This window comes from Anomaloglossus baeobatrachus, chromosome 1 (genome assembly GCF_048569485.1).
Source record: "Anomaloglossus baeobatrachus isolate aAnoBae1 chromosome 1, aAnoBae1.hap1, whole genome shotgun sequence".
NCBI classification, from domain to species: domain Eukaryota; kingdom Metazoa; phylum Chordata; class Amphibia; order Anura; family Aromobatidae; genus Anomaloglossus; species Anomaloglossus baeobatrachus.
In genome coordinates this window covers 79714462-79728084 of record NC_134353.1, presented here as the reverse complement: position 1 = coordinate 79728084, position 13623 = coordinate 79714462, and the positions used below count along the sequence as shown (strand labels likewise).

General features: G+C 46.0%; 1 protein-coding gene across 1 annotated transcript in view; it reads right to left on the bottom strand.

Moving 5' to 3' along the window:
- Positions 1–13623, bottom strand: part of STX18 (syntaxin 18) — a 270669-nt gene that overhangs the window by 120411 nt on the left and 136635 nt on the right. The window contains exon 2 of the mRNA XM_075332660.1: positions 5812–5879. Within this exon, the coding sequence (XP_075188775.1) occupies positions 5812–5879 (68 nt within the window). The remainder of the gene's footprint in view (positions 1–5811; positions 5880–13623) is intronic.

The following is a 13623-nucleotide window of genomic DNA, read 5'->3' as shown; positions in this document are numbered from 1 at the left end:
GGGTGGGGGAAGCAGTGCAAATACAGGTCAGATTTACTATCTCTGATGCCAGCACTTAGGGGTACTTCACACACAGCGAGATCGCTACTGAGATCGCTGCTGAGTCACGTTTTTTGTGACCTCATTAGCGATCTCGCTGTGTGTGACACTGAGCAGCGATCTGGCCCCTGCTGTGAGATCGCTGTTCGTTACACACAGTCCTGGTTCGTTTTTTTATTGTTGCTCTCCCGCTGATAAGCACACATCGCTGTGTGTGACAGCGAGAGAGCAACAATCCTGAATGTGAAGGGAGCAGGAGCCGGCGTCTGACAGCCTGCGGTAAGCTGTAACCAAGGTACACATCAGGTAACCAAGGTGGTTACCCGATATTTACCTTCGTTACCAGCCTCCGCAGCTTTCACGCTGCCAGTGCCGGCTCCTGCTCCCTGCACACGCTAAGCGTAGCGGTGTGCGCTGGTAACTAAGGTAAACATCGGGTAACCATACCCGATGTTTACCTTAGTTACCAGTGTCCGCAGCTTCCAGACGCCGGCTCTGTGCAAGTGCAGCGTCGCTTGCACGTCGCTGCTGGCTGGGGGCTGGTCACTGGTCGCTGGTGAGATCTGCCTGTTTGACAGCTCACCAGCGACCATGTAGCGACGCAGCAGCGATCCTGACCAGGTGAGATCGCTGGTGGGATCGCTGCTGCGTCGCTAAAGTGTGAAGGTACCCTTAGGGATGGGAGGGAGAGCAGGGCATATACAGTTTGTAGTTACATATGCTTGACTGTTCCACTGAATTCTATGGAGCTTACAACAAGATAACAGGATAAGGTAGAGCAATAAAACTTACTGATCCTGAAAGGTCTCCTTAAGCCCTATTTCAAGATAACATTAGTATTGTAATACAAAATGACCTGACAGATTCCCTTTATTTACTTAGTTGTTTCTGTTTCTAGAAAAGTAGTGTGACAACTATTGTGAGCACTAATCGCTCCTGCAGGGGTTGTTATGCAACATTCCCCAAATATCTATTATGCTGTAATAAACCCCTGCAGATTCATCATCAACTCCAGGGAGCTGCAATTAAATAGCCATTAATCACTTGAAACAAGAGTTGCAAAAACATTTTGGGGTAGATAAGATGTGTCGATTCCGTAACTTTTGACAGCATTGCAGCGGCTGAAAAGGGGCAAGGTGGAAGTTAAGTTCTTAATATTCCTCTTTACAGCATTTACCAATTGGCTTGAATAATTATATATTTTGTAATATTGGAGTTTTGGGGATGCAGCGTTGCCAAATAAGTATATTTTTATTTCTTTATTTTTAATGGGTGGAGAGGTAATTCACTCATCTGATCACTTGTGTTATAATGCAATAATAAAGTATGTAGTAAACATGTCAGTCTTCTATTACGTCAAGCCACAGGCTAGTCTTCATAGGCGTATAGTCAAGTTGGGCATGGGAGCATTCATCAGGAATGATGCAGGCTCGGATCCTGAGCCAGCATCATACATGGGGACCTTACCTAAGACATTTCAGTATGTACAAAGTTGGGAATGGGTTAAAGGGTTATTCCCAAGATAGTAAGCTACCCTTATCCATAGAATAGGAGAGAATTTATTGCCTACCAGAACCCGGGAAACCATGTTGAATGGTACAGAGGATGTTCGGCGGGACATGCAGAGGACAAACGCATGCCTGACCTGTATTTTGTTTATGGTCTATAATGGTGCCGAAAAAAGTAAAGAACAGCTGTCAGACCCCCAGCGATCAGTAAAGGTACCGTCACACTAAGCGACGCTCCAGCGATCCCACCAGCAACCTGACCTGGCAGGGATCGCTGAAGCGTCGCTACAGGGGTTGTTGGTGAGCTGTCAAACAGGCAGATCTCACCAGTGACCAGCCCCCAGCCAGCAGCGACGCGTGGAAGCGATGCTGCGCTTGGTAACTAAGGTAAATATCGGGTAACCAACCCGATATTTACCTTGGTTACCAGCGCACACCGCTTAGCGCTGGCTCCCTGCACTCCTAGCCAGAGTACATATCGGGTTAATTACCCGATGTGTAGTCTGGCTACGTGTGCGGGGAGCAGGGAGCCGGCACTGACAGCGTGAGAGCGGCGGACGCTGGTAACGAAGGTAAATATCGGGTAACCAAGGAAAGGGCTTCTTAGTTACCCGATATTTACATTGGTTACCAGCGTCCGTAGAAGCCGGCTCCTGCTCCCTGCTCGCTTCAGTTGTTGCTCTCTCGCTGTCACACACAGCGATGTGCGCTTCACAGCGGGAGAGCAACAACTAAAAAATGGTCCAGGACATTCAGCAACAACCAGCGACCTCACAGCAGGGGCCAGGTTGTTGCTGGATGTCACACACAGCGACATCGATGTTACGTCACAAAAGTCGTGCCTCAGCAGCGATGTTGCTAGCGATGTTGCTTAATGAGACGTGGCCTTTACTTATCTTCTATCTTTTGGGTGGACATAAACTTGTTATAATTCTGTTTATCACCTATATTTAAAATAACCCTTTAAGATTCAATGCAAGTCATCAATGTGGGAGGCAAATTTGGCTTACAGGGGTTGTCCCATAAGCAACATATATCACCTATGTGCAGGATAGAATATTTACTTGCATTTATAGATTGCACAGCAAATTGTGTTCACAGACAATTTCTGGACAAGTTCTCGAGCCCACGCAGTGATTTGACCGTTTTTAATGCAGTGCTTCCTGAGGGCCCATAGATCATAAGTATCCTATATTGACTGTTGGCCTTGTTCTTTGTGCACATGGATTTCTCCAGCATCTTTGAATGTTTTGAGAATATTATGTACTGTAGATATCCAAATCTTTGCAATTTTACATTGAGGAACATTTTTCGGACATTGTTGCACAATTTTTAGATGAAGTTTTTCACAGATCAGTGAAGCGCTGACTATCTTTACTTTGGAGAGACTCTGACTCTCTAACATGCTTTTTTTTTTGTTATACACAGTCAAGTGACTTAATTGCAAATTGATCACCCCGCTGTTTTTCATCAGTACAAATGACTTTACAAGCCTTTTGATAACCCTGTTCCAACTTTCTGGAGATGTGCTGCTTCCAACAATTTGTAAGAGTTATTTTTTTTTCAAATGAAATGGAAAAATGTCCAACGTTCAAATTCTGATCTGTGTCCTATGTTCTGTAGTGAATAAAGTATGGCTGTAAGAAATTTCCAAATCACTGTAATCTTGTTTCCGGCTGCGGATTGTTGGAGATCTGGATGCTAAGACCCTCCACTGACTCCTGAGAACACAGGACGCAAAGCCTCCAGAGTGAATGGCGCTGTAGTGAGTATGTGCAACCATCTGTCCTATAGTGACTTTGGTGACTTTTCCGCCCTCTGTCCCTCTGGTCCTACTCTTTAAGTCTGCAAGACACGACGTCCGTGGTTTCCATAAAGAATTTCACATTTTGATTCATCTGAACACAGAACAGCTTTTAATTTTGCCTCACTTCAATATAACCGAGTGTTGGCTTGGGGAAGACCGCAGCGTTTGTGTTGATCTATACACTGTGTGCAGAATTATTAGGCAACTTATATTTTAGAGGATTTTTTTTATTATTGATCAACAACTATGTTCTCAATTAACCCAAAAGTCCCATAAATATCAAAGCTTAATATTTTTGGAAGTTGCAGTGTTTTTTTTTTAGATTTGGCTAAGATTTCTCTTAAGAGGATATCTGTTTGTGCAGGTAACTATTACTGTGCAGAATTATTAGGCAACTTAATAAAAACCAAATATATTCCCATGTCACTTGTTTATTTTCCCCAGATAAACCAATATAACTGCACAAAATTTAGAAATAAACATTTCTGACATGCAAAAACAAAACCCAAAAGAAGTTAGTAAGCAATATAGCCACCTTTCTTTCTGATGACACTCAACAGCCTACCATCCATAGATTCTGTCAGTTGCTTGATCTATTTACGAGCAACTTTGCGTGCAGCTGCCACCACAGCCTCCAGACACTGTTCCGAGAGGTGTACTGTTTTCCCTCCCTGTAGATCTCACATTTTATGAGGGACCACAGGTTCTCTATGGGGTTCAGATCAGGTGAACAAGGGGGCCATGTCATTATTTTTTCATCTTTTAGACCTTTACTGGCCAGCCACGCTGTGGAGTAGTTGGATGCATGTGATGGAGCATTGTCCTGCATGAAAATCATGTTTTTCTTGATCGATACCGACTTCCTCCTGTACCACTGCTTGAAGAAGTTGTCTTCCAGAAACTGGCAGTAGGTCTGGGAGTTGAGCTTCACTCCATCCTCAACCCGAAAAGGTCCCACAAGTTCATCTTTGATGATACCAGCCCATACCAGTACCCCACCTCCACCTTGCTGGCATCTGAGTCGGAGTGGAGCTCTCTGCCCTTTACAGATCAGCCTCTGGCCCATCCATCCGGCCCATCAAGAGTCACTCTAATTTCATCAGTCCATAAAACCTTTGAAAAATCAGTCTTAAGATATTTCTTGGCCCAGTCTTGACGTTTTATCTTATGTTTCTTGTTCAAAGGTGGTCATTTTTCAGCCTTCCTTATCTTGGCCATGTCCCTGAGTATGGCAAACCTTGTGCTTTTTGATACTCCAGTAACGTTGCAGCTCTTAAATATGACCAAACTGGTGGCAAATGGCATCTTGGCAGCTTCACGCTTGATTTTCCTCAACCTCATGGGCAGTTATTTTGCACCTTTTTTCCCCCAAACACGCTTCTTGCGACCCTGTTGGCTATTTGCCATGAAACGCTTGATTGTTCAGTGATTATTCTTAAAAAGTTTGACAATTTCAAGACTGCTGCATCCCTCTGCAAGACAGCTCACAATTTTGGACTTTTCAGAGCCCGTCAAATCTCTCTTCTGACCCATTTTGCCAAAGGAAAGGAAGTTGCCTAATAATTAAGCACACCTTATATAGGGTGTTGATGTCATTACACCACACCCCTCTCATTACAGAGCTGCACATCACCTGATTTACTTAATTGGTAGTTGGCTCTCAAGCCTATACAACTTGGAGAAGGACGACATGTATAAAAAGTATCATGTGATCAAAATACTCATTTGCCTAATAAGTCTGCACACAGTGTAGCTTCTTCTTTGTATGATAATGATAGAGCTTTTCCTCGCATTTGTTGAACACTTGACAAATTGTGTTAACAGACAATGATTTTTGGACATATTCCTGAGCCCATGCAGTGATTTGAACGTTTTTAAAGCAGCGCCGCCTGAAGACCTATAGATCACGGGGATGCAATATTGACTGTTTGTCTTTTTCCTTGTGCATGTGGATTTCTCCAGCATCTCTGCATCTTTTGATAATATGTATGGAACATTCAAAGTCTTTACAATTTTACATTAAGGAATGTTTTTTTTTACATTTTTCCACAATTTTTAGACGCAGTTATTCCCTAATCAGGGAAGCTCCGACCATCTTTGCTCCAGAGAGACTCTGCCTCTCTAACATGCTCTTTTTATACACAATCAAGTGACTTTAGTTGAAAAATTTACCACCTTGGTGGTTTTTCATTAGTACCATTTACTTTACCAGCCATTTGATAACCCTGTTTAAACGTTTTTGAGATGTGTTGATCAAAAAATGTCCAACATTCACATTCTGATCTGTGTTCAATGATCTGCAGTGAATAAAAAAATGGCTATAAGAGGCTTCTAAATCATTGTATTCTTGTTTTCTATACATATAACAGTTGTGCCAACTTTTTTGGGTAATTGGGGTTCTAGTACAAACATGCACATAATAGGCAGGACTGGTTTCTGATCCTCATGCGTACTCACCTGCAGGCATTAATGTAATCCTTCCTGTGCTCCAGGAGAAAATCCTTCAACTTTCCAATGTTGTTGATCTAAATAGGAAACAAAAAATATGAAGCATAAGGGACACGGACAATTCATACAGCCCTGTACGTGTGACTGGGGACTAATGACTGCTACCATCCTCCAAGATCTTTGGAGGGGCAGTGCGGCGTCAGGTCACACCTACCCAGTATTGGTGGCACTGACGAATTTTCAGAGAAGGTGGCAATCAGACCAATATCTCCCTTGGTCCATCAGAGTCTCCACCGCTGCTCCAGGTGTCTGTTATTGTCTGCAGCGCTGACATCGCTGCATCCAATCAGTGAGCTCAGCAGCTTTACCAATCAGTGAGCCCAGCAGCTTTACCAATCAGTGAGCCCAGCAGCTTTACCAATCAGTGAGCCCAGCAGCTTTACCAATCAGTGAGCCCAGCAGCTTTACCAATCAGTGAGCTCAGCAGCTTTACCAATCAGTGAGCTCAGCAGCTTTACCAATCAGTGAGCTCAGCAGCTTTACCAATCAGTGAGCCCAGCAGCTTTACCAATCAGTGCGCTCAGCAGCTTTACCAATCAGTGAGCTCAGCAGCTTTACCAATCAGTGAGCTCAGCAGCTTTACCAATCAGTGAGCTCAGCGGTATTATCAATCAGTGAGCTCAGCGGTATTACCAATCAGTGAGCTCAGCGGTATTACCAATCAGTGAGCTCAGCGGTATTACCAATCAGTGAGCTCAGCGGTATTACCAGAGTTGACAACACGAGACATTCAGACTAATTAATTCACTGATTGGCGATGCTGTTGACATGATTGCAGCACTGCAGACAGTAACAGACACTAGGAGCTGTGCCGGAGAGTCAGCGCTGGACCCAGGGAGGGTGAGTAAAGGACAATTTGTTTTTTGTTCTTTTTGTTTTGTTTGTAAAGCAAGAGAAAAGTGCTGCGGCTGATGCATTTTTTTTTTTAGTTCATGGAGCATACACTCCACAGATATGCAGAAAGCCACAACAGCGTTTTATTCACTGACAAGAAAATGACACTGCTTAAAAATACTAAGGAGCTACAAAGTTGTATAATTCTTCGTCTGCGTGCCCAATGAGCTTAATTTATATAAAGTGGGTATACCACTTTAAATAGCGATTTGGCAATTAACAGCACAATCATGAACTTTGACCACTAGATGGCATCAGAGCATGAAACTTACAATATGACCTGCTGCTTTTATACACCAAGTCCCAACGCATTTTACACCCTAATAAAAGAAGGGCAGGGAGTGCGTCCGTCCACCGGGGAGATCCTCCGAGGACAGCATGGCTCACTGCCTAAAGAAAATGATTAGTCTCATCCACTAATTTATCAATAGCGCAACCACATTTTTTTTGCAGCAACAAATGGGGTTAAAGGGGTTGGCCCCATCTTTGGGAACATATTTTTGTACTTAAATGAATGTATTTGGGGCAATATATCAGTTTTGCAATTCAGGTTCACTAGAAATTTGGCAGTTTCACTTGTATGGGCATGTACCCATTACATTCTATAACCCATTCAGACATGTCTGAATTTGGTCTCATTTTCAGACCAAAAATCACATATAATGTAACCTTGGTTTTCGTGAACAATCCGTTCTGGGAGTGTGGTTGTAAACCAAGTTACTCGTATAGCAAAGCAAGATTTCCCATAGGAAATAATGGAAGCTCAGACAATTCCTTCCACAACTTGTTCAATGTCCCATCCTGGTCCCCTATTGTGCCATCACACACACACACACACACACTGCTCACCTTACCTTCCATTCCATTGCCGGCCTCCTGGATCTTGGAGTTCGCTGGTACAGGATGTGTATCAGGTAACCATCGTGACCGATGCCGGCGCTTCCGCTTCCAGAGAGCTGACGTCAAAGGCAGGAGCCTCTTGCCTCTGATTGGTCAGCGCGCTGCCATTGAGAAGCGGCTGAGAGCGGAAGTTCCTCCATCGTCTCGATAGTTACCCGATACACATCCTGTACCGGCGGACTACAAGAACCAAGAGGCTGGTGAGGGAATGGAAGGTAAGGTGACATATGTGTGTGTTTGTGTGTGCATGGACTGCAAGAGCGGGTTAGAGCGCGGTGACAGTACGGAACCGGAAGTGTGTGCGGTGAGTATTTGCTCGTACAGCAAAGCTTGCTCGTAAACTGAGTTACAAATTTACAGCAACCTTTGCTCGTATAGCGAAATACTCGCAAACCGGGTTACTCCTAAACCGAGGTTCCACTGTATTTTGTTGGGGTGGGGGCGCAGAGGTTCCACTGTATTTTGTTGGGGTGGGGGCGCAGAGGTTACACTGTATTTTGTTGTGGTGGGGGCGCAGAGGTTACACTGTATTTTGTTGTGGTGGGGGCGCAGAGGTTACACTGTATTTTGTTGTGGTGGGGGAGCAGAGGTTACACTGTATTTTGTTGGGGAGGGGGCGCAGAGGTTACACTGTATTTTGTTGTGGTGGGGGCGCAGAGGTTACACTGTATTTTGTTGGGGAGGGGGCGCAGACGTTACACTGTATTTTGTTGGGGTGGGGGCGCAGAGGTTCTACTGTATTTTGTTGGGGTGGGGGCGCAGAGGTTACACTGTATTTTGTTGTGGTGGGGGCGCAGAGGTTACACTGTATTTTGTTGTGGTGGGGGCGCAGACGTTCCACTGTATTTTGTTGGGGTGGGGGCGCAGAGGTTCTACTGTATTTTGTTGTGGTGGGGGTGCAGACGTTCCACTGTATTTTGTTGGGGTGGGGGCGCAGAGGTTCTACTGTATTTTGTTGGGGTGGGGGCGCAGAGGTTACACTGTATTTTGTTGGGGTGGGGACGCAGAGGTTACACTGTATTTTGTTGGGGTGGGGGCGTAGAGGTTCCACTGTATTTTGTTGGGGTGGGGGCACTGAGGTTCCACTGTATTTTGTTGGTGTGGGGGTGCAGAGGTTCCACTGTATTTTGTTGGGGTGGGGGCACCGAGGTTCCACTGTATTTTGTTGGGGTAGGGGGTGATACAATCTTTCCAAGTGATCCAAAGGGTTTGATAAGACATTTATATACCAGGGGTCTGGAAAATCCATCGTCCATGTAATAGCTCTATGATGCACAGCAGGACCACGCTCGGCTCCTCTGTACAATCCCTCCATGCTGGATTACCTAGAAAACAGATTTTTCAGAATGAAAACCACAACATGTCCAGGAACATAGCGAGAAATAAAAGATAATGAAAGCCGCGAATGTTTCCAGCGGGCATCATCTTTCAAGTCAGGCCAGATCCAATCCAGCAGAGGACGCTTTCATGTCTCAGCAGAAATTGAAGTGGACGTGCGAGAAGATGGAGAGAGATCTGACTATTTACTGCCGGCGTTTTTTCACCGTCCTCATCATATATTCAAGATGTCTGATTTGTAGCGCGAGTAAGAGCTAATAACAGAAGTAAATCCTAACACCCCCCTGCAGTTATAATCGGGAGCATGTGACCAGAAAATCATTTATTACGAGAAGGCCGGGGCCTGGGAACGCCTGAGCGGTGCACGAGCGCGGCCTCTGCTTCACAAGGCGCCAGAGTAATGTATAAGGCATCTGATAATCCAGGAGTGCGGATAATCCAGCAAAAATGCAATTTAACAAGACTGATTGCAGAAATTGCAGAACAATCGCTAAATTCCTCTGGTTAAAGGGGTACTCTCATCTCAAAAAATGGCGGCCAGGAGGTAGGGGGCTGGCGCTCACTGCACGGGCTCTGCAGCCCCTTCATTCGCAGGATCGATGCCGATATCCCATTACTTCAGCTTTAAAATACATTCCGATCTGGTAGAGTTCCTCAAGGCCATCCTACAGTTACAGATTGTCTTATTCTCAGGTGACTGTGCTTGGGTTGGAGCGTAGGTCGTGCATGCACACCTTCACGGCATTGAAGAAAGGTCTTTGCAGAGTCTGAACCACAATATCGGGGAGCCAGTGTCCAGATCCAGGGGGTTATCCAGTTTTGCACACTTACATACCAGAATTCAGAGAGCCCGGTAATGTTACAACGTCACACACCTTAAGAGATGTTAGCACAATTGGCCAGGTACTGTGCTTGTGTCTTCTAACTATAGTTATTCTAACAATTGTGTGACTAGTCCTTGAGGCGTGTTTTTCCCGGATTGATGCTCCCACTGGTCATGTTATTGCACCCCTGTGAGCCTGAGTGATGTGATGTACAAGGAGGTGTCACCGCTGGCTCTATACAAAGCCCAGTAAGCCGGGTGGTGTACACTCCCTGGATTCATCGGCGCACTTCCCATGCAGAACGTAGCCAGCCATTACCGCCAGCTCTGTAGATCTCACGGTTGGCTTTATGTTGCGTTACCACTGCCTCCCTGAGCATGGGCAGTGCGCTGATGCATCCTCACAGCGTACACCACCCAGCTTAGTGGGCTTTATCAGGGAAAAAGACTTTTGAATAAAGCCAGCGGTGACTAGAGATGAGTGAACCCGAGGTTTGGTTTTCAAACTGAATACAGACTTTAAAAACCAGAGTTCGGTGCATTACGTGCGAATGTCACTCGTGCAAGCATAGCTGTGCTCAGTGCTCAGTCCAGCGCGAGCCTCTTGCAGTGTTTGATCAGATGTATTGTGCAAAAAAAAAAAGAAAATAAAAACATTTTTGAGAAAAAAAAAGAAAAAAAAAACAAAACAAAAACAACAACTCGCCTACCCTGCCCCGGAAGTGATCTACTTTTGGCTGGCTGCATGAGGGAAGAGACTCAAGCTGCCAATCAGTGATTTTGAACCAGGCTCGGTAAAGTTCAAACCAGTGGAAGTTCGGTTTGATGGCTGCCAGCGAACCCGAACCTCCAAAAGGGTTCACTCATTGCTGGCGGTGAAGCCTCCTTGCAAATCACGTCACTCAGGCCTTCAGGAGCATAACAACATAAGTAGGGAAGATCAATCCGTGAACAACAACGCCCCAAGACTTAAGCCCACTTTACACGCTGCGATATCGTTACCGATATCGCTAGCAAGCGTACCCGCCCCCGGCCGGTTTTGCGTTATGGGCAAATCGCTGCCTGTGGCGCACAACATTGCTTACACCCGTCACACTACTTACCTTCCCTGCGACGTCGCTGTGGCCAGCGATCCGCCTCCTTTCTAAGGGGACGGTTCGTACGGCGTCACAGCGACGTCACACAGCAGCCATCCTATAGCAGTGGAGGGGCGGAGATGAGCGGCTGGAACATGCCGCCCACCTCCTTCCTTCCTCATTGCCGGTGGACGCAGGTAAGGAGATATTCGTCGTTCCTGCGGTGTCACACATAGCGATGTGTGGTGCCGCGGAACCGAGGAACAACCTGTGGCATGCACCACCAACGATATTATGAAAAGGAGCGACGTGTCAACGATCAATGATTTTTGACGTTTTTGCGATCGTTGATCGTCGCTCCTTGGTGTCACACGCTGTAATGTCGCTAACGACGTGACCCCGACGATGTATCGTTAGCGATGTCGCAGCATGTAAAGCACCCTTTAGTTAACCAAGGGGGCTTGTTAGGAAATATATGAAGGGATCAAGAAATAGATTGCAGGAATAAGGAAGATGGCACTTTCCTTTTAATATATATAAAGCAGAAAACCGGTGTGTGGAGCCCATTGAATAAGAAACCACATTTTTCACCCGATTTGAGTGAAATTTTGTATGGCCCGTTGTTGACACCAAACTAAAAATCTCCCGCTCAATTAGTGAGGTTGTTTCATTCTGTGAAGAAACAGGTGTCAATTAAGACCCTTACGGTATTTTAAGGAGGAGGACGGCTAATGTTGTACCGGCTGGCTTTAGCCCTTGCTTCAATGAGTAAAATGGGTCCAGACATTGTAACGAAGGACAAAGAAATTTCATCAAGAAGTTGATTGGAGAGGGAAAATATATAAAGAAGTGCAGAAAAAAATGGCTGCTCAGCTAAAAAGACTTCCAATGCTTTAAGATGGCAAATAAATCCCGAAAACACTTGATAGGAAAAGAAATGCTACCATCGCATAGAATAACAAGAATGGTACAGAAGCATCCAATAATCAGCTCCAGGGGATCAAAGATCTTCAGTTACAGTGCCTTGCAAAAATATTCGTCTCCCTTGAATTTTTCAACCTTTTCCCACATTTCAGGCTTCAAACATAAAGATAAAAATGTTAATGTTCTGGTGAAGAATCAACAACAAGTGGGACACAATTGTGAAGTTAAAACGAAATTCATTGCTTATTTTACATTTTTGTAAAAAATATAAAAACTGAAAATTGGGGCGTGCAATATTATTCGTCCCCTTTACTTTCAGTGCAGCAAACTCACTCCAGAAGTTCATTGAGGATCTCTGAATGATCCAATGTTGTCCTAAATGACTGATGATGATAAATATAATCTACCAGTGTGTAAATTAAGTCTCTATAAATGCCCCTGCTCTGTGATAGTCTCAGTGTTCTGTTTAAGGCTATGTGCGCACGTTGCGTATTTACATGCAGTTACGCTGCGATCTGCACCGCAGCGTAACTGCATGCGTCCTGCGTCCCTAGCATAATCTATGAAGATTATGCAGGAGCCGTGTGCACTTGGCGTATTAAAGCGCAGCGCTTCGGCTGCTACCAGAAGCGCGTTCTAAGAAGTGACATGTCACTTCTTTTGTGCGTATTGGTTGTAAGGTCGGTCTCTCTCTCTGTCTGTCTGTCGGTCTCTGTGTCTCCCTGTTGGTCTCTCTCTCTCTCTGTCGGTCTATCCCTCTCCCCCCCTCTCTCATACTCACCGATCAGCTGCACGGCTGTCACTGCTCCGGCGGCTTCTCCTGCTTTTGAAAATGCCGGCCGCCCATTATTCAATCTCGTATTCCTTGCTTCCCCCGCCCACCGGCGCCTATGATTGGTTGCAGTCAGACACGCCCCCATGCTGAGTGACAGCTGTCTCACTGCAACCAATCACAGCCGCCGGTGGGCGGGTCTATGTAGAACAGTAAAATAAATAAATAAATAAATAAACTGCGTACGGTCACCCCCAATTCTGATACCAGCCAGGGTAAAGCCACATGGCTGAAGGCTGGTATTCTCAGGATGGGGAGCCCCACGTTATGAGGCGCCCCCCAGCCTAAAAATATCAGCCAGCAGCCGCCCGGAATTGCCGCATGGATTAGATGCGACAGTCCCAGGACTGTACCCGGCTCATCCAGAACTGCCCTGGTGCGGTGGCAATCTGGGTAATAAGGAGTTAATGGCAGCCCATAGCTGCCACTAAGTCCTAGTTAATCGTTGCAGGCGTCTATGAGACACCCCCAATGATTAACCTGGTGAAAGTAAATAAACACATACACCCGAAAAATCCTTTATTTGAAATAAAAGACAAAAACCACCCTCTTTCACCACTTTATTAAAATCCCGAAACACACCTCCAGGTCCGGCGTAATGCACGAGGTCCCGCGACGCATCCAGCTCTGCTACATGAAGCTGACCGGAGCGGCCGTAGAACACCGCCGCTCCTGTCTGCTCCATGCAGCAACTGAAGTGAGTCGCGCTGTCAGCGGCAACGTCACTGAGGTAATGCCGGTGTGTGTGCGGTGAGGATGAGGGCTGTAGTGTCAGGATGTGTGCGGGGATGTCGGCGGTAATGTCGGGATGTGTGCGGGGATGTAGGCGGTAGTGTCGGGATGTAGGCGGTAGTGTCGGGATGTGTGCGGGGATGTAGGCGGTAGTGTCGGGATGTGTGCAGGGCTGTAGGCGGTAATGTCGGGATGCGTGCGGGGATGTCGGCGGTAATGTCGGGATGCGTGCGGGGATGTCG